Source organism: Trichosurus vulpecula, chromosome 2, assembly GCF_011100635.1.
Source record: "Trichosurus vulpecula isolate mTriVul1 chromosome 2, mTriVul1.pri, whole genome shotgun sequence".
NCBI lineage: Eukaryota > Metazoa > Chordata > Mammalia > Diprotodontia > Phalangeridae > Trichosurus > Trichosurus vulpecula.
The window spans coordinates 426715469-426737789 of record NC_050574.1 but is presented as its reverse complement, the minus strand read 5'-3'; the positions used below and the strand labels follow the sequence as shown (position 1 = coordinate 426737789).

The 22321-nt window shown below is 34.1% G+C and overlaps 1 protein-coding gene across 1 annotated transcript in view; it reads left to right on the top strand.

The window, feature by feature from the left end:
* Positions 1 to 19059, top strand: part of ARL6 (ADP ribosylation factor like GTPase 6) — a 38975-nt gene extending 19916 nt beyond the window's left edge. Inside the window, exons 3-8 of the mRNA XM_036747786.1 lie at positions 2860 to 2921; positions 6804 to 6872; positions 9992 to 10086; positions 10669 to 10798; positions 14283 to 14338; positions 17651 to 19059. Coding sequence (XP_036603681.1) covers positions 2860 to 2921; positions 6804 to 6872; positions 9992 to 10086; positions 10669 to 10798; positions 14283 to 14338; positions 17651 to 17676 — 438 coding nt within the window. The 3' untranslated portion in view covers positions 17677 to 19059. The remainder of the gene's footprint in view (positions 1 to 2859; positions 2922 to 6803; positions 6873 to 9991; positions 10087 to 10668; positions 10799 to 14282; positions 14339 to 17650) is intronic.
* Positions 19060 to 22321: the final 3262 nt, after the last annotated feature.

Here is a 22321-nt window from a genome sequence, read left to right as displayed (position 1 = left end):
CTGCAAGTCTCTCCTCACTCCAGTCCATCCTCCATTCAACCACTAAAGTGATTTTCCTAAAGTCCAATCACGTCATTCTTTTTTTTTTTTTTTTGCTTTTTTTGGCAGGGCAATTGGGGTTAAGTGACTTGCCCAAGGTCACACAGCTAGTACATGTGTCAAGTGTCTGAGGTCGGATTTGAACCCAGGTCCTCCTGACTCCAGGGCCGGTGCTCTACTGACTGCGCCACCTAGCTGCCCATCACGTCATTCTTAAACCCAGTAAACTCCAGTGGCTCTCTATCACCTTCAGGAGCAACTTCCAGTTTGGCCATTCAAAGACCTTCATAACTTAGCCCCTTCTTACCCTATATCTGACTTGTACTTTTCATCCCAGTGACACTGGCCTCCTGGCTATTCCATGAACAAGATACTCCCATCTCTCAGCTCTGGGCAATTTCTCCTGCTATTTTTGGAATGATGTCACTCCCCAACTCTACCTACTGACTTCCCTGGCATCCTTTAAGTCCCAACTGAAATCGCATCTTTTACTGAAGGTCTTTCCAACCCCTCTTAATTGTAGTGCCTTCCCCCTGTTAATTATTTCCAATTTGTCTCATATAAAACTTACTTCGTATTTATTTGTTTCCATATTGTCTCTTCCATTAGATTGTAAGCTCTTTTCAGGCAGACACTGGCTTGTTGTCTCTTTTTTATACCCAGCACTGAACATAGTGCCTGGCACGTGTTAGGTACTTAATAAATGTTTATTGATTAATTGATTGACAGAGACTGCCTCCCTGGGAACACCACCCCTATGCACAGGTCCCGCTCTTACTCCATCCTGTATCTGTGACCCAGAACTGCATAGTGAATTGTACCTGTCCTCACTGTGGTACCCTGATATGAATCTGACAGTTTCAGACAATATGGTCTACGTATCTGCTCTTATGCTGATGCAAAGCCTCTCTCTGTTGTGGTCTGCAAAGTGTGCTTCTGCCCCACCCTAATCCCCACACTCCACAGACTATGTTTCCTTATGCTGAGCTGGCCTGGGCAAATGATGCTCTGTGATTTTTTTTTCAGATTTCCTCATCAGAATTCAGTCTAGTGCACTTTCTAGATCTGTTTAGAGAAATTCATGGAGGAGAGCCCACTGGGATGTTTTCTATCATTCCAACATCTTAGCTCTGCCCCCTTCATGCAGTTAATAAATAGAGGAGCCAGGACTAAAACCTAGATCTTCTAACTTTTATTACAGCGCTCATTCCTCTATGCCATCTGCTATTCTGATGACAAAGCATGTAGAATATAAAAGTCCAATAGGCGAACCGTTTGAATGATTCATCTTCATTTGTTTTGTTTTGTTTCGTAATCTGAGATTGTCATAGCATGAGAGGGCGCAGAGGGGTTACCATCTGCTTTTACATTCAGTAGAACGTAAGCTTCTGGAGATAAGGGTCTGTTTAATTTTTTTTTGTCTTTATGTCCTTGGTGCCTGGCACATAGTAAGTGTTTAATGCTTGGTAATTATTGGTGAAGAGAGTTCAATAAGGTCATGAACCTTTCCGAGTATCAAGAGAAAAATGCAAGACTTCATTAATAATTTTAAGAATTTTATTCTTAATAGTTAATTACTTGTAATAGGTAACCTGATATCTGTGGTTTTTAGAACAACATTACAGTATGATAAATGTATAGTAAAGAAACAAAGTAAAGCCTTGTTCTTATAATAATTCTCTTTTTATGTTCTCATAATCCTTAGGAGACTGCTAAGATACCAAGAGACAAGCTTTTCTGAGTTCTGTTTGTTTTGCTTTGAATAGAGTTCTTAGTATTGTTAGAGGACCTACTAATGGTAAATGTCTGACCAAACTTCAGGATATATTTAAGGATAGCGTATATTTTCTATTTTATTTTTTCTGTATTGTTTGTGCTTTTTATCTCAAAGTTGTTATAAAGAAATTAGAATATACAGTATATGTGTTTTGAAGATAATAAGCACTTAATTAGTGCTTTTCCATTCCTATATAAAGCATTGTTCAGCCAGTATAATACTATAGAAATTATAAATGTGAGCTGGTGATATCAATACATTTTATTAATATTAATATTAATAATACTATTAATAAAGCATATTTCAAATAAATTCAAAGATTAATTTTTATCACTCTAGTATATTGTAGGCTGCTATACAAGGTTTTTGATCTTCATAATTACTGCACTTTGATCAATATCATGGAATTCAGAATAGCTTCTTCAGTTAAATTTTGGCTAAAGCATTTGATGAAATTTTAAGGCAAATTTGGGGAAACTGGGTGGTTTTTTGAGAAGCTGATCGAAGAATATGCCTTTTGCTGCCCTCTTTTCTCATGTAAATCTCCCTATAATTTAGACATCGAGTTTATCTTCCTTTGTTTTGAAAACAGAAAGTCCTTTTTTTTTTTGCTTTCCTTACCACAATATTATTAGCTCAAATAATTTAACTTTAAAATTCATGAAATAACTTTTAGTTGTTGTTTCTCAATATAAAAAAAACCTCAGAGTTTAATATTGGCCAGTTTGACAGTATACAATACTAAGTTTGATCCTGAATTCACAAAATCAGAAGTTTTCCCATCTGAGACAAGTGTTCATTACATTGTTATGTAATGGTGGCTTATACTCTTGGCTAAAACATTTAAGTTTTTTGTTGTTTTGTTTTTTGCAAACATTAGGATTTTTTAAAGTCTGAGATGTGTGACTATACAGAAATTTGACTTTCCTTACAAAGAAAGATGTATTCTGTATTAATGGAGGCATTATTATAGTTTATGGGTTGTGGGGAGGAAAGGTTTTGTTAATTTAAATTTTTTTAACTTTACTTTTTTCTTTTTATAGGCTCAAACTCAAGACATAGTTCCAACAATAGGATTCAGTATAGAGAAATTCAAGACATCCAGGTAACTCAATTTTATTACAACTGATGGTTTTGAAATTTTTTGATTTATTTGTTTTTAACATTCTTTTTTGAAAATTTTGAGTTCCAAATTCTCTCCCTCCAGCAATATGATGTCAATTATACATGTGAAGCCATGCAAAACATATTTCCATATTAGCCATGTCACCAGAAATAAAAAGTGAAGAAATTATATGCCATCATCATTTCTTATAACACAGTAGTAGTCCATCACAATCTTTTACCACAACTTGTTGGGCCATCACCCAATTGATGGGCATCTATCTCCTCAATTTCCAATTCTTTGCCACCACAAAAGAGCTGCTATAAATATTTTTGTACATATAGATTCTTTTTCTTTTACTTTGCTCTCTTTGGTTTACAAACCTAGTAGTGGTATTGCCTGGTCAAAGGATTTGCAGTTTCATGACCCTTTGGGCATACTTCCAAATTGTTCTCCAGAATGTTTGAACCAATTCACAACTCCACCAACAGTGCGTTAGAGTACTATTTTTCCACATCCTCTCCAGCATTTGTCATTTTCTTTCTGTCATGTTAGCCAATCTAATAAATGTGAGGTGGTATCTCAGAGTTGTTTTAATTTGCGTTTTTTCAATTAATAATGATTTAAGGAATTTTTTTTCATGTGACCTTAGATAGCTTTGATATCTTCATCTAAAAACTGCCTGTTCATATCCTTTGACCACTTATCAATTGGGGAGCGGTTCTTATTTTTATAAATTTGACTCCATTATCTATATTTGAGAAATGAGCCTTTTAGCAGAGAAAATTGTTATAAAATTTTTTATGTTACTTCATTGTCTATGGTACCTTTTAGCAAAATGTCATTTTCCTAAAATAGATCTTTTAATTAGGTCTATTTTTGCTTTTGCTTTGTTTGAGATCATGATTGCCACTCCTGAGTTTTGTTTTTTGTTTTTTGTACCTCAGCTGAGGTATAATAGATTCTGCTCCAGCCCCTTATTTTAACTCTTATGTGTGTCTTTCTGTTTCAGGTAAGTTTCTTGTAAACAACATATTGCTGAATTCAGGTTTCTAATTTAGTCTGCTATCCACTTCCATTTTATGGGTAAATTCATCCCATTCACATTCACATTTGTGACTACTAACTGTACATTTCCTTCCATCTTATTTTCTCCTATTTATCCTTCTCTCTCTTTTTTATCCTTTCCCTTCTCTGAATTCTGTTTTGCTTCTGACCGCTGCCTTCTTTTATATGCCCTCCTTTCTTTCACCTCCCCCTTTTCTTATCCCTTTTCCCTACTGCTTCCCTGTTGATTAAAATAGATTCCTATTACCAATTGTGTGTGTGTGTTTGTTTATTTATTCTGCCCTCTTTGAACCAGTTTCAATGAGACTGTGATTTGTATTGCCCATCCCCCTGCCATTTTCCCCTGCATGTAAAAGCTCTTTCTTCCATGCCTCTTTTATGTGAAATAATTTCCCCCATTCTTCCTTTCCCTTCCCCCTTACTCTAGTGCATCCATCTTTCTTATTCCTTCATTTTATTTAAGATCATCCCAACATTATGGACTCCCACCTGTGCCCTCTTTCTATGTAGACTTCTAACTGCCCTAGTAATGATATAGTTCTTAGGAGTTACACATATCATTTTTTCATATAGGAATGTAAACTCTTTAACCTTATTAAGTCCCTTATGATTTCTCTTTCATGTTTACCCTTTAAGCTTCTCTTGAGTCTTGTGTTTGAATATCAGATTTTCTATTCAGCTCTGGTCTTTCCATTAGGAATGCTTGAAAGTCCTCTACTTCATTAAATATTCTTTTTCCCCTGAAGGATTATGCTCAGTTTTTTTTTTATTGTAATCCTAGCTTCTTTGCCAAAGCAGCTAAATTTTGTTTGATCCTGGTTGTGGCTTCATGATTCTTGAATGGTTTCCTTCTGGCTGCTTACAACATTTTATGCTCAACCTGGAAAATCTGAAATTTGGCTATAACATTCCTGGGAATTTTTGTTTTGGGATCTCTTTCAGGAGATGATCCATGGATTCTTTCAATTTCTATTTTACCCTCTGGGTATAAGATGTCAGAGCAGTTTTCCTTGATAATTTCTTGATGTATGATGTCTAGGCTCTTTCTTCAATCATAGCTCTCAGGTAGTCTAATAATTCTTAAATTACCTCTCTTTAATCTATTTTCCAGGTCAGTTGTTTTTCCGATGAAATCTTTTATGTTTTCTTCTATTTTTCATTCTTTTGACTTTTTTATTATTTTTTAAAGTTTCATGGAGTCATTAGCTTCTAGTAGCTCAGTCTAATTGTTAAGGAATTATTTTCTCCAGTGAGCTTTTTCTATTTGGCCAATTCTGCTTTTTAAAGAGTTCTCTTCTTTCGTGAATTTTTGTGCCTCTACCATTTAACTAATTCTGGTTTTTAAGGTGTTATTTTTTCAGTATTTTTTGTGCTTTTGCCAAGTTTTCAATTCTCTTTTCATAATTTTCTTGCATCACTCTCATTTCTTTTCCCAATTTTTCCTCTACTACTCTTTTCTCTTTCTTTAACTCTTCCAGGAATTCTTGTTGGTCTTGTCTACAGTTTCACTTTAGTTTCCTTTGAGTCTTTGCTTGTAGCTGTTTTTACTTTGTTTGCCTCTTCTGAGTTTGTGTCTTACTCTTCCCTGTCACCATAGTAGCCTTTTCCGGTCAGGTTTTTTTTTTTAATTGTTTGCTCATTTTTCTAGCCTATTTCTTGACTTTGAACTTTATGTTAAAGTTGGACTCTGTGCACCTGGAATGGAGGGGCACTGTCCCAAGCTTCTACACTACTGTTTTTCAAAGCTAATTCTGGGTATCTGCAAGTTTTTGGTGCTTCCAAGGTGGCATTTTCATGGGAGAGTTGTGGTCACTGTTTTCCTGGTCTGTCCTCTGGTCTTTACTCAGGCATGGCCCCTGGTCCCCTGAAACCACAAAGTGCTATTGCTCCTCTCTCCCCTAGAACTGGATTCCAGAACTGCATATCAGCAATGGATTTACTGAACAGAGCCTGGTCCTGTGCTCAGTTTCAGCTCAGGGTCCCCTGTAATCTCTTTTTGACTATCTATCCATTCTCCCTTCTGTCTCTGGGCTGAGAGCTCCCAAAGCTGCTGCTGCTGCTGCTGCTGTCAGAGCCTCCTCCAAGGCCCACAACTGTTGTTGCAGCTTCAGAACTCCAGGCTGGCCCCCACCACAATGTCACAGACCTTTCCTGCCAACTTCCTAAGTTGTCTGAGGCTGGAAAAATGACTCACCCCAATCTTTTGTTAGCTCTGCCCCTCCAATATTTTATTTGAGGCATTATTTCCATGTTATTTGGAGGAAAATATTAGGAAAATTGTGTTGAGTTGCTGCTTCTATCTTGGCTTTGCCAGTGGTTATAAAATTTGGTGAGAAATATAACCTAAGATCCAAATTTACATTTCTCTATCAGTTTTGAGAATTTGGGATCCCAGGGTACTCCTGGTTTTTATTTGCTTCAGGTTAGTTAAAAAAAACAAACTTCTAATTATGTTGTTATTTGAAATTATAAATGATAAATAAATCTCAATTACTACCTTTTCATTCCAAAGCAAATAATTTGAAAACTATCAAAAGGTGGAGTTCACTTAATTTTTATTATACTTTAGCATTAAAATTAATTCTGGTAACTTGACCAGTAAAAAGATCATTTCTTTTTATATTCCATATTGTGCAAAGCCATGTTTACTAGCAATTTTTTTCCCATTTCACTGTCACTTTATTTAGCTAGAAAATTAAAGCCTCTTCAGTTTAAAACTTTCATCTAAGAGTTATTTCTTAATTTAAAAAAAATTAGCAGTGCATGTACATATCCAATTAGTAACCCTAGTTTGGCCTGGAATTTCTTTTGCAGTTTGTCTTTCACAGTGTTTGACATGTCAGGTCAAGGGAGATATAGAAACCTATGGGAACATTATTACAAGTAAGTAAATTCTCAGTTATTCCATAGAATTTTATACTTCTATGTTTTTAGCATCCTATTTTGTATTAAAGTATTTTGGACATGTGTCTTAACACTGTCATTGAGGATAAAGACTGTATCTTATTTTTCTTCATATTGCCTTCTATGCTGAACAGTTTGCCATATAGTAAGTGCTTAAGAAGCTTATGTAGTATTTGATTTGAATCAGCATCAATGTGAGTTGATGAAGTGGATGTTTCTTTTTTAATGGCAATTCATAGCAGATTATATAAATGGTAATTTTAATAGACTTGAAAGGGTTTGTGGCATGTGGTTTTAAATTCTCTCCTAATTCATATAATGTCTCAAGGGAAAGTGCCTAGTTGTGATCTACGAGACGATTTAGTAATCAGGTAAATTCAATTTAATTTTTTAAAATATTAAGAAGCCCCTATGTGCAAGATGCTGTGCTCAGCACTGCTTTTATTGTATGTATAGTTGTGCTGTCTAAAAACTGTAATTACTGGGGGACTAGATTCTGGTGTTGACTGGTGTGTTCTGCCCTACTGCCAAATAACAATGGTAGCTCATATTTATGTAGTGTTTTAAGGTTTACAAAGTACTTCCCCCACAACAACCCTGGGAGATAGGCAGTGCAAATATTATTACCCCCCACTTTACAGATGAGGGAACAGAGGCTTTCAAAGGTGAAGTGACTTGCACAGGGTTGCACAGCTAGTAAATGTCGAAGCCATTCAATCTCAGGTTCTTCTGACTCCAGTTCAGTGCTCTTTCCACTACATGCTGCTGCCTATGTGTGAGTATATTAGTATACAAACATACATATTGTTGATTCTGTGGTTTATTTTGAAAATATTGATACTAACTTCCTCTTAGGCACTAATAATTTTGTTGTGTTATTTTATAGAACAAGATGAACTAGGACAGCACGGGAAACCTCTTAGATTTTTCCACTTGGTTAAAGAATGCCAAGGTCATTTTTTCAAAATCCACTAAATGTGGAAATAATACATTTTAAAAATACACAGAAGAAAACACATTCAGAAGGGGGCACGAACAGCAATTTTCTTACCTTGTTATATTTAATATACACTTTTAGAAAACAAACTGCACGTAATAGAAATTCATGGTTTCATGTTTTTAAAAATCCACTAGATGAGAGGAATAGTGCATTTAGAAGAGTTATGTTTTAATTATAGACTGAGCAATATTTCCTTTGAAAGGTTTATCACGTAATGTCATAGTGTCTTAGTTAAAATTACATACAAATGATTTTGTGATATATTGTTATAAAGCTAATCTTTTAAGAAACAAGTAGTGTAGACAGAGGTATAATATAACATTGTTAAGGTATTGGTTATTTTGCTTTGGTGTACTTGAAATTTTTAGAGGTTTTTAATTACATTTCATTTTAGCCTATTTTGATATTCTTATTCAAGAAATTGAGTAGCAAACTATTATCCATAGCTTTGCTACACAACTGTAAAGTCAGTCAACATTTTCATACTCTGTCCTAAAAATACAGTGTTACTTCCTGGAAAACTACAAATGTTTTTTTCTTTTAATATTTCTTGCTATCTAATGCAATGAAAGGGGCATAAGATTTGGAGTTAGAGAACCTGGGTCCAGATCCCACCTCTGCCAACTTATTTCTTGTATGACCTGGAGCAGGTCACTTAACCTCTTTAATATGAGGGGGTTGTATTTGATGACTTCTAAGGTCCCTTCCATCTCTAAATCTATGAACCTATGAGAGATGGTAGCTACTTCTCCCATAAAACAATTCCTAATATCAAAGAATATCAAGAGGAAAAAAAGTTCACTGAAACTAATCCACATGTCAGCCAAATTCATCACTATATGTAGGATTCCACAGGTCAGGAGGTACACATAGTCTCATATCTGTTCTTCAGGGCCAAGCTTAATCATTAAGGATAAGGAGTCAAAGAATTCTCGAAAAATAAAAAAAAAAAATTGCAAACTATTAGCATATAAAAGATCACTTCTGATCATTAATAATAAGAAAAATGCAGATCAACACAATTCTGAAGTTTTCACCTGAAATATCTGCAATGATGACAAAAGATGGGAATAGTCCAAACATTCTGGAAAGTAATTTGGAATTATACCAATAAAATGAATAAAATTTCCATACCTTTTGACTCAAAGGACCCACATCTAAGCATATTCCTATGCCTAGAATTCCAATGTTAAAAAAAATGGTCCCAGAAATACCAAAATATTTATAGCAACACTTTTGTAATAGGAAAGAACTAGAAATATGGTAAATACCCATCAGTTTATAGTTGGAGGAATCCAGCAATGAACAAACTGTGTTACATGAATGTAAAGAAAGATTATTATACCATATTATACCATAAGAAAGATGAAGGTGACTATAGAGAAGCATGGGAAGACATACAAACTAATGCAAATGACTTTTAATACCACTAGTTAAATTGTTCTACCCATTAATTTGAGTCACAGCTAAAAAGACTACCATGTTTAAGACTCTGCCATGCTTAAATAAGCTATATGGCATAGTTTGGGTCAAAAAAGCCCTGAGTTCTCTTCTGTCTCTGACATTAAGTAGCTCTGTTGCCGTGGACAAGACATTGGACCTCTCTGAGCCTCATTTTTGTCATGTAGAAAACAAGGATGATAACATTTATAATACCTACCTGAAAGGGTTCATAGTCTTCTAGAATCAGAGACTGAGAACTGGAAGGGACCCCAAAAGCCTCATTTTATAGATGAGGCCCAGAGAGGTTAAGTTGTGAGATTTATATGAGCAAATGTGAGTACACTTTGCAAACCTTAAAGTACTAAATAAATGTCAGTTGTTATCATTACTCTTTAATATTCTGAAGTTCTTATATGAAAAATTTGCCCAACTTTACCTCACAAATTTTGAATGCTGTATTCCAAAAACTTTTTATGGTCCTTAGGGACCATACTTGGAGGAAGCATGTGTTTGAAAGCACCTTATCCTGTGAAGCAGATTTGGAGGAAAGTATATTTATATATCAAAAAGAAAATCCTGATTTGCTGCCAGTAGAACTATTGGTCATTTGTATAAGCAACTGTAATTTTTCTTCTCACTTTTACATATTACACAGAGAAGGCCAGGCCATTATTTTTGTCATCGATAGTAGTGACAGATTAAGAATGGTTGTAGCCAAAGAAGAACTTCATATTCTCTTAAGTCATCCAGGTAAGTGATTTTTAATCTTCTAGTACTTTGTAGTAATAACTACACTACACTGTAGTTATGCAGTTAAATTTTCCAAAATTTATATGACACAGATACATAATTTCCTTTGCTTCATTTGCTTACTATTTTTTCAGTGTTTTAAAGCTTTTCTTTTGCTATATTAAAGCCACACCATGACTCAGCTTTTTCAAAGCTACTTTTTTAAATATACTATGTTATAAATTTAAGAAATATATTCTTGAAATTTACATTTGCCCTTTAAGTTAAAATCTTTGGAACAAATTCTTAGTGTTCAAATCCATTGCACCTTTTTTTGTGATGCCAGTAAGATGAGATTTTTTTTTGCAAACACCTGGTTGCTTCTCCAAAGTTCTAATGAACTCCTAAATCATTAATTCTCCATTGTCTTCCACCTTAGGTTTGGTTCAGAACTGCTGCCTGTAGTAAATTATAAATTTCATCATCTCTTGACTATATATTTTAAAATGTATTTTGTAGAATATAGAACCATACAAATGTTAAGCATGTTCCTATTTTGTTTTCATTTGTGATAACTTTAAGATGGTTTATTTTTTCCCTCAGATATTAAGCACCGCCGAATACCAATTTTATTCTTTGCTAACAAAATGGATCTTAGGGATGCGGTAACATCTGTAAAAGTGTCCCAGTTGCTGTCTTTAGAAAACATCAAGGATAAACCATGGCATATCTGGTAAAGTTTTATGTTTGCCCTTCCTTTCTCATTAAAAAAAAAAAGCATGCTTTTCAGCTTTGATCATTCTTGTCTGAACTACAACACAGCAGTAAAGATGTACCCTGTACACTGACTAACCAGACATTAATAATGTGATGCTTCTTTAAAACTTTGTTGTTTATCTTTCAGAATTGTATATTCCAAAGATTATTATGGCACTAATGCGAGATGTTTGGAAAAACTAAAAAGGTTGAGCTTCTGAATCATTGATTGCTTTTAGAAATGAATTCATCGCATATTTGGAAAACAATTTCTTGCTGATTTAAATTATTGACACCTTATCTAACAAAATATACCCAAAGAAACAGCCACAGGTTAAAAAAAAATGAAATAGTCAAAATTTTTCTTTAGTGTCCCTCACCTCTTCTTTCTTTTCTCTTTTTTCCCCTAAATGTTTTCTTCCCTAAATTCCCTTAAAAATTCCTTATTTTCTTCCCCCAATGCTCTCATTCATTTCAGAATGTTACAAAGGGTGCTACAGAGAATTACAGAGAAGAGATGTGATAAACAAATTCTATGATAGTGGCTTAATTTTAGAAGGTAGTAACAGCAGCCTGAACCAGGGTAGTGGCAATGGGAGTAAAGAGAAGGGTAACAATTGAAGAGATATTGCACAGTTGTATTTGATAGAACTTTAGTAACTGAATGTCTGTGATGGGAAAGAGAAGAGTCAACAAGAAGACAACAGCAGTCAACCTTTAATATATCTAACAATCCATCTTTAATATATCTAAAAACAAAGAAAAAGAGTGAGCGCATAGTAGGAGGGGATGGCCAACAATGTCAGAAGCAGTGAAGAGATCAAGAAGATTGGGCACAAAGCTTAAAGATATAGGAGTCATCCTTATCCAGGTGGTAGGCGAAACTGTATGAGATTGCTGAGGCAGAGCATAGGGAGCATAGAGTTTGAGTAAAGAAGCAGCACGAATAGAGAAAATAGTGAATAATGAAAAGAGAAATGGTAGTGGAGGAGAAAAACCTGGATTCAAATCCTACCTTTGAAATGGAATTATTATATGGCCCTAGGCAAGCTAAGTTTTTAAAGTTACAAAATGGTTGTTGGTCTGCATTGGCAAAGTCTGTCGCTTTACCCAAAGTTCCCCACAACAATAAAATTGCATGAACATTTATATATGTAGCATGCAGATCTTTGGGCAGTACCTATAACGTCCATACTAAAGGGTCCAGAAGAAAAATAAGCTAGTGAAGAAAACAGTGATTGAAGTGAAGAAGGAACTGAGTGAAGAAGGAATAATTAAAGAGGTCAGAGATCTGTGTGGGTATACTGAAGCCAAAGGAGGAAAAAATATCAGGATGACATATTAAGTAGTATTAAGAGCTGCAAATAAAAGATGAGTACTGAAAACAAAAACATTGGGTATAGTGCTTAGGTAACTTTCTATAGGATACTAAGATTAGAAGTCAATAATAAGGAATTGAGAAAAAAAAAGTAGGTACTGTGGAAATGGAAGCAGACAAATTTTTCAAGTAGTTTAATAGTACAATAAGGAAGGAAAAGATGGTAGATCAATGGGCTAAATGAGTTAAGGGGAGTTTTATTTGTTTTTTAAAGGATTGGTGAGACTCAAATACATTTGTAGACAAATGGAAAGAGAAAAAGATTGAAGATACGTGAGAAAGGGGATAACTTTTGGAGCAGAATTCTATGGAAGATAGGAGCTAATGGAATTAGGGCACAAATTAAAGAATTAGCTTTTGTGTGAGAAATGGGAATCTCATTTTTTTCTGTGACTAGAGAGAAGGAAAGAATAATGCTACTGACATTTGAGTAATGAAGAGGAAAGAAGAAACTTAAGTCAGATTGTCTAAGCCTTCTGATACTCATTTCTGCCTTAAAATTATTCAGTAACAAGCCAAATTCTGATACTTTACTAAGTATCAAATAGTTTCTGAATTTTTAAGCAAAATAATTTCTGGTTTGGGGTAGGCAGCTGGATAATTCAGTAGACACAGTGCTTAGGACTTAGAGTCAAGGAGACCTAAATACAAATTCTACTTCAGACACTAGCTAAGTGACCCTGTGAAAGAGGTTAAATACCCTAGTTTCCTTATCTGTGAAATGAAGGGGTAACATTCAGTGGCCTCCTAAGGTCCCTTCCAGATCTAAATCTATGACTCTGTGCCCTTCTTAGTTAACTCAGATCACTTTCATTCTATACAGTACTTTTTGTTGTTGTTCAGTCATTTTTAGTCCTGTACAACTCTTCATGACCTCATTTGTGGTTTTCTTGGTAAAATGCTGGAGTGACTTGCCATTTCCTTCTCCAGCTCATTTTACAGATGAGGAAACTGAGGCAAACAGGGTTAAGTGACTTGCCCAGGGTCACACAGCTGACAAATATCTGAGGCCAGATTTGAACTTAGGAGATAAATCTTCCTGACTCTAGACCTGGCACTCTATCCACTCTACCACCTAGCTGCAAACCACAAAGTGCTATGTAAATATCAGTTGTTATTACACAGGAATTAGAAGCTTAATAGTCTGAAAGAGCTAAGTGCATATATCTGTTATTCTTGCAGTACCTTATTTCTTATTTGAAAAGGACCTAACTATATGAATGAATAGAACTGAATGAATAGAAACTTTTACAGAAAATACAGTGTATCTGTTTAGCCACACCTAAATTCAGTGTACCTATTTTTATTAAAAATGTAGGATATTTGGTTCTCCATAAAATGGTCAAAATCATATCTCTTCATCAAGACTTGTGATTTCAGCAAGACTGGAAACTCACTCCAATGCTACAGATTGGCAGCTTACCTATAATTTCTAGTCTTAATTGTCTGAGACACTGAAAATTAAGTAACTTGGCTCTAGTCACAATGCCATCCTCTATCAAAAAAGGAAGGACTTGGACCTAGGTCTAATCAATGACATTATATCTCTTAATTTATATTCTTATCAGTTTTATAACTTGATTGTGGCTATCTGTAAAACAGTGAACATGTTATGTAAGATAGTCTGGAGAATTGATTTTCTATACATGTCAATTATCTTTAGACAGATAAAGGACCTAGTTCCATGGTCAGTTTATAACACTATCCTTAAAAATAAACACCATTAGTTCAGAGGGAATAGTCAGGGACAAAGGAAGTTCATTGTAAATCCCTTAGTATAAATCCATTGCCAATTCTGGAAAAACAGCTGAAATTGCATGTTCTATTGATGGTAAGTCAGTATAGTTTAATGAGTAGCATTTTTTGAGGGTGGCAAAACTGTTTATCAAAAATGTAATGTGTTTTATGAACAGCTCTCTCATGTTTTACTTTTGAATAGATGCTTTTATCTACTATTTTTACTCATTTCAAATTTTCATAAAACTTGAAGAATATGTGATATTGAATTATTACAGCTCTGTACATAGACTTAAAATATAATTCTTTGTATACTATAATGATTTGTACTTTGTTTTTATTTCAGTGCTAGTGATGCCATTAAGGGAGAAGGGTTACAGGAAGGTGTAGACTGGCTACAAGGTACATCTGGTATTTTAATATAGCTTCATCACTTTGTTTCCATTCTACTCTATTATTTCTTTTCTAAGTTTTCTTTTGATTATGTCATCTGTCTTTTTTTCCTTACCTCCACTTAATTCTGCTGTCAGAAAAAACTACAGAGTAAGTACTCAGAATCTTACTCCATTTTTTTGTATTTTTAAGGCTTTGTGTGCAAAAAAATTTATAAGTTTAAGGTAACCAGAAATGAAAACTGTAATTACTATTTTTTCTAAAACTTGTGACAGTAAACCTAAGTACAGAATGATATAGTAATGGAAGTATTTTAGTCGAATCTTTAACATATTTCTGTAATTGGTTTCAAACATTTGTTATCAGTAACAGGAAAATAACATTAATGGTGTGAGCCAAATTGTCCTTTTAAAAATCTTGCATGCCCTCTCTCTCCAACTCCTATGGGTAACGTTATTGTGAAGAGTGTAATATTTATGCTCACAGTGCCTTGAAAATAATAGGTATTTAAAAGTTTGTTGAATTGAATTATAGATGTATTTTTATACTACTCATAATGATAGTTTCATGGAGTAGGTTAGCTAATATTATCTTATTTTGAGAGAAAAGAAACATTTTTTCACCTAAATTTGCATTGTAAATAGTAGCAGAATCTAGTGTAGATTCAAAGATACTCCTTTCAAAAGGACACATATGACACCAGGTGCTTTTTATCATTCTTGATGGATTCATTTCTAATGCCCACAATCAATAATTAGTATCTCTAAGATCTTAATCAGCTCTCTTGATACAATATCTTCTTGCTCTAATCAGGGTAGAATAATGAATGAAATGAATTAACAAGGACTTAATGTTTTAAACCTCCCTTTTCTCCACTTCTTGTTCAAAGTTTAGTCATTTTTTTTTCTCTTGCATGATAAGTACCATCAGAAGAATCATTGTGTGAAGAGCAAAGGTGGCCTAAACTCATGTTATGCTTTAGAACCCTAATTCTTCAATGGATCTGTGACCCCACTGATGTGGCCATTTTCTCTATAGAAACTGATTTCAAATAATTGAGGCCTTGTGGAATTCCCACATAGAGCCATTAACTTGCAGAGAAAAAAAACCCTATTCTAAAGGTAATAAGGGCATGCCTAACTCTGGCCAGACACTTCAGTGTCACCCTCATCTCCTCACTCTCTCTCATTTCATATATCCTGTCAGTTGTCACACCTTGTCATTTCTTCCTTCACAACATCTCTCCTATATGTCCTTTCTTCTCCATTCACAGTCACCACCCTAGTTCCATTCTTCAGGCCCTCAGCACTTCTCACATGACTGTTGCTATAATTTTCTAGTGGGTCTCCCTGCCTCAGATCTCTCCTCACTCTGATCCATCTTCCATACAGCTACCAAAGTGATTTTCCTAAAGCGTGGATCTGATCATGTTACCCACCATACACATATACTTAATGAACTATTACCCTCCAGGATCAAAAATAAGGTCCTTTACCATTTAAACTTCTTCACAACCTGTCCTTTTTCTACCTTTCCAGCTTTCTTAACACTCTACTCCCCTATACCCATTGGTACAACCATTGCCTACCTACTATTCATTACACAAAACACTACATCTCCCATTTCCGGGACTGTCCCTGAAGCTGGTATTGGAATGCCTAGCTTCTCACCTCCACCTCTTAGATTCAATAGCTTCCTTCAAGACTGCTCAAATACCACTTTCTGCGGGAGTTTCCTGAACTGTGAGAGCCTTCCCTCTAAGGTTACCTTCTCTGTGCTCTATATGCATCTTTTATGTGCCCATTTATTTGTATTTTTGGCTTCTACATTAAAAATATAAACTGCTTGAGACCAGTGATAGTTTTGCCTTTCTCCCCAGTTCCTGGCATCATGCCTAGCACATAGAAATGCTTGTTGATTGATTGATTGGCCAGTCATTTACAGTTGCCTATTAATGATTACAAAGGTGATTGGAGAAGGGAGTGTAGATCATCAGGACTGTCTTTATATGTAAAAGGAATAGTACTGGGTTTCCTAAAAATGTGTTCTTTTTTAACTTTACCACTAGGCGTCAGTAGTGATCCAAAATCATAGGGAAAATGTCTCGATGACTATTAAATTGCTGGATTTTTTAGAAATTATGAATATAATATTTGTGTTCTTATCATTCAAACTTATTTATAATTTCATCTGGGAAGATAAGTACTTTGTTATATTGACTTTTATAATAGTAGATAGATTATATTTTCATGGCTTAATGAATTCATTCATCAAACATTTACCTAATGCCTACAATCGCAGGCAAGGCTGGTGCTAGATGGTGAGGGGGTTACAAGGATAAATAAAATATCATCACTACTTCTAAGGACTTTATAATTTAGAACAGCAAGTAAGATGTACACATATAGCAATAATACAAAATAGAAAATGATAAGCACATAAGAAAGTTTAACAGTATTTTGGGAGTTTTAAAAGGAAAGCTCAATGGGCTGGAAGTATCCTTGAACATCTCATAAAAGAAGCAGCATCTTAGCTGAGTCTTAAAATTCTCTTAGATATGTTCCATAATTCAGTTCAATAGACACTTATTAAATGTGTCTGCACTGTAGGCCTCAGTTTAAGCTGTTTTTTAAAATAACAGATAAAGACAATTATATTCATTAGTGCACATTATTGCTGATATGCTGACCAAAAACATCTATGTCAAGTTAAATTATGAAAGAGGACATTGTAAAATAAAAAGTCAAGAGATTGGATTACTTTGTTTTTCCCCCTCATATCTTAATATAGAAAAACAAAAGAAATCTGCTTCATTTTGTGACAAATCTTGTGCATGTTTAACATTTTAAGTTTCATTTTGAAAAATTACTTTTCTCAGTATCACATTAGTCATGTATAAAATGAAGATTGCCTCTAAGACCCTGTTCTCTTATGTCCTGTGTTTTGGGCTTTGTAAAACCACCTATTTTTTAGAAAACAAAAGCAAGATTCTTAGATACCCAACAAAGTATAGTGTATTGTTTAGTAAAACCTTAAGAAAGTATGCATTCCTTTTATAGAACTATAAATTATTCCTCTCCCCCTTTTGAAAATACCTTTTTTTAAAAGCATTCCATACCCACTTAGTATGATTAGCTTACATTTTACTTTATTATCCACTGTAGTAAATGCTGCCACTATCTCCAGAGTGATAGCATAAAACTTTATAAAAATGTGTGTATGTGTATAGATTTGGAGTATGCTATATGTACTTCAGGATTACATAGTGAATTTTTGCCATGTGAGGATTTATGCTTGTTTATTTTTATTTCTTGTCACCAGATCAGATCCAGGCGGTGAAGATATGAAAAGATAATGATTATAAGACATGATGATGTTCATAAACTTCAACAGTTGTTTCATTTCAAGGCATGATTTCTTAAAGCACACTTTGTTTATTTTATTTTTTTTTGTTTTAAGCTTTGCCTGTATGTGTGTTTAAGAATATCATATATTATTCTATTTGCCTTCATGGACTCAAGACGAATGAGCTTTGTATTTTTTAGCAAAATACCTTCTCAGGTATTTTAAGGCCATATTCAGACCAAATCTTCCCTTAACAGGGCATTAGAATAATCAGTCCATTAAATGTCTGCATTCAATTTTAATCACTTTTTGGCATTTTAGTATACTTAAAAGTAAAATATATGCCATCTCTATGTCCTGGCTCAATCTTTTTTAAAATATCCTTTATTTTACAAGATGTCTCATTTTTTATAATTTAGTGCATGATGAAACTTTGTGAATTCTGTTTTTCGAAAGAACTACAGATGCTCATAAAGGACTCTGGTTATTAGTATGTATTGAATTTGTTACTAAGTATAACATGTTATCATTAATAAAATATGAAGTGAATATATTAACTACTGTGTGTTTGTTCAGACTGAAAAGAATAATGTTCATTTTGAGATGGCACCAAGTAACACTTTGTATATTTTATTGTCATTTGAAACTGAACTAATATTTAAAGGAAAATGTGATTTCTTTTAGGATAGTGTGGGACTTCATTTCTTTGGCTAAGTAGACAATTTAATTTCTGTTCTAGATGGAAAAATTTGATTGCAAGTTATTTCATTCCTTGTATGGCCTTTATGGTTGACTCTATGCTTTAGACTTTAGTTCTTGCCACTAAGCTACCACATTGCCTCCTCTTTTGTCACAGAGCTTTGCCATAATAGATAATTATGAATCACAAAACTGTATTGCTTAGCTCAGGAAAATCCTATATATGTGTATATATACGTATATACACATATATATACACATACATATACACACACATATATGTATCATTATACTTTTGATTTGAAGATACATGCAAAACCTATAAATCAAATATACAAATTCTGTTATTTTGTCACTGATTTCTCTTCAATAAACACATTGACTAAAGCCACCGAAAACAAGCAACTTTCACATAGGAAATTATGCAGCAAACAGTTTACTGAGAAAATACATTTTTAAGAGGAAAACTAAGTTTTATAACAAGGAAATGGCCTCAGGTATGAGGACATATTTATAAAGGAATTATATATAACTGTGTTTAAACTTATTAAGTGCCCTGAATTGAGGAAATGGAAAAACCAAGAAAGAAAAAAATGTGTAATAAAGATATCATACAATGCACTGGAATAATGAAATAGCTTTCTTTGTCCACAGAGACTTTAAATAAACAACAATTTCCGAACCAATATTAAGCTGTTGAAGTTTTTTCACTAGAGAAAGCAAATGAGTTTTTAAAATATAACAAAGCAGTATTTTCTAAGACTAGCTGACATTTATGTAGTGATTTAAAGTTTGCAAACAATTTTACATACATTTCTAATTTGATTTTCATAACCATTCTGTGAAGTGGGTACTATATAGGTATTATCCCAGTTTTACAGATTATGAAAGGCTCAAGAAAAAGAGGCTCAAAGAAAATGACTTGTCCATGACTACAGAGCTTGTAAATGTTGTAGGCAGGATTCAAACCCAGATCTTACTGACTTCAACCTGAGCCCTTTACCCACTGTGCCATACTGCCTCACTTGCCCATGTTTAAATATATGTTAGAAATAATTAGGACCATATAAGTGGTGATTTACTCCTGTGTTTCCAAAGCCTCATAATCTACATATGTCTAATTTTTCATATTTTCGTCTGAAATTATGGAGAAGAAAGACTGACCATCAACTGTCAAAGGTCCAAAGATCCACCAACCCTCTAAACCAGAGATCAATAAACCTTTTCTGTAAAGGGCTAGATAGTAAATATTTTAGGCCATGCAGGTCAAGGGGTAAAATCAAGTATATCATGGATACTTATGTGATAAGCAAGAAAACATTTCAACAAATCCACAAATTTTTATTGATGAAATTATAAACTTAATAATAATTGATTACAAATTTTCATAATGAGAATGGAATTCTTTTTAGAAGGGATAATATTTCACTTAATTGAGGTTTGAAGTTAGCATTCCTAGTCATTAAACTTGATTGCAAACATTCATCTGTTGATCTTCATCTCTTATAAGATTTGATATATTTCATTGTTGAAAATGTCTTTTCACACAGATAGGTACTGCCAAATGCTGACATTAGTCCACAAGTATATGATTTTAATTGAGCTAAAAGGCAAATAATCTTAAACAAATTAGTGAACTTGCCACTAATAAACAGCTTTCCTTGCTTGGCTAACAAATGTGCTACTTGGAAATTTAATTGTAATCTCATTTTCATTTTCACTTTTGTCAAGAAATTCTGCTGTGAAGAGATATTCCATTTTAAATTTTCTAATTTTTCTTAACATTGCTTTTCTGTGAGTTGGGAGTATTGTGACAAATACTTAGACTGGTAATGTTGACATATATTGTATTCTTTTGGCTTAGCTATTGTGTCATTGCATAATAAACAGTGCTTTGCCATCTACTTCTGTAACAAAATAATACACATCCCACTGTGCTTTAGTCCTTCATTCAAAGCCCACTTCTCTTATTTTGATATTGTGGATATGCACTGGCAATTTTTTAAAAATGTGGCACAAAATGCTGTCAAGTTATAACTACATCACCACAATGGATAGTGTGCCAAGAAGTGTGAAGTGACAAGAGTGTCTCTGTCCCAAATACTCAACTCTAATATTGTAACTCAAAAGCAGATATAGACAACACATAAACAATTTAACATGGCTGTGTTCCAGTAAAACTTTATGGATACTGAAATTTGAATATTATATAATCTTCACCTGTCACAAAATCTTACGCTTATTTTGATTTTTTTTCGTAACATTTAAAAATCTAAAAACTATTCTTATCTTAGCTCATGGAGCATACAAAAAAAGATGGGAAGCTAGATTTCACCCATGGGCTGACTCTTACTCTAAACCAGTGCTTCAGACACCAGAAAGGACAAGAAAATCAACATCATCTCAGTCCTTGTTAGCTGAGGTCTGGTACAGGGTAACCATTGCATACTGGGAAGGGTAAAAAAAAAATCAATAATACTTCAACCTTTTATTACTAAAATTCTCTTCTGCTATTATTACTCCCTATTCCTTCATCCCTGTTCACTTCAGAACTACTTCTCTGAGGTAGCTAGCTTTTTCTCCCCTTCCATTGTACCCTCTGGAAATTCTATTCTATACATATGCTTATGAAACTACTTCTTATTTTCATTCTTTTGCCATGTTTTTTGTACTCAGGGAAATCTGGCCTTCTCAAGAAAACACTGCATCCCTGGTCACCTTCACCAGAATTGTATGAATTTCTTTTCATGTGTCCTAAAACACCAGGCCAGGAGGAAGAGTAAACATTGCGGCCACTTCTGTGCTCTCTATGACCAGCAACCTCTCCTCCTTTGAGGTTGATTCTATCTTAATATATCACCATGGTTGATGGTGGTCAAAGTGATGTCAGGTGTTTGACTTACCTGGCAACACTGACTCTGTCTCTCCCCTAGGAAGAAAGAAGAATTACACAAGGATATGATTATACAAACAAGGAAAGGAGATGGGGAAAAGTTTATAGGGAGGCAGTTTCATTTGAACCTCACTTCTGAACCAGAGAAAAGAACACAAACAGCCTATCTAGATAGATCCCATTCTAGGTTCAGTTTACTTACATACTTAGTTTTAATGACTGTTGAAACTGAAAAAGATTCCTCACAGTTCCTCATCTACTAAATAAAGTAATTGGATTAGATGGCATCTAAGGTCCCTTCTAGCTGTTATTCTCTGATCTAAATATAACTAACTATGCTTTGCTAAATCACTTTTATGCCATGGTTACTCTTGTAAGCATATTCAGAAGGGACCATGGCTTATCTAAACTTAATGTCTTAGCTGCTAGTTAGCAGCCTTCTACAAATGTTTATCATATGTTTGTTGAACTAAATCAAACTGAGGTAGAAGATTTTAAAAATGGTTTCAAGGATCTGTTTATATCAAGATCATCTTGACAATGGTAAACACTTTTATTTTTTTAATTCAATTTTATTTTAACTCCAAATTCTCTCCCTTCCACCACTTTCTCCTCCTCATTGAGAACATAAGAAAAAAAACTCCTTACAAGCCCTTACAGAAGTATAATCAAGCAAAACAAATTCCTACAGTAGCATGTAAAAAAAGCCTCAATTGTACTATAAATCCATCACCTCTCTATCTGGAAATAAGTAGCATAAATATATACCTGATAATGTGAATTTTCTCTAAGAAAAGGAAAAGTATTTTTGGTTTTTAAATCCCTTGTCTTTGAAGAGAGAAAAAGATCTCTAGCTGTTTGATTTGGTGAACCTTTATAAAGAAGCTGTTACAAGAAAAAGTGATAAAAATTCATTCATTAGCAGGAATGTGATGATAATGAATCAAAAGGAGTATTTAGGGCAAACTCCAGAAAGTCAACAAAGCTCAGCATAAAGTCTCACTAATGGCATAGGAGCAGCTCTCTAGTGCTGGGCTTAGGATCTAGAAGATTCA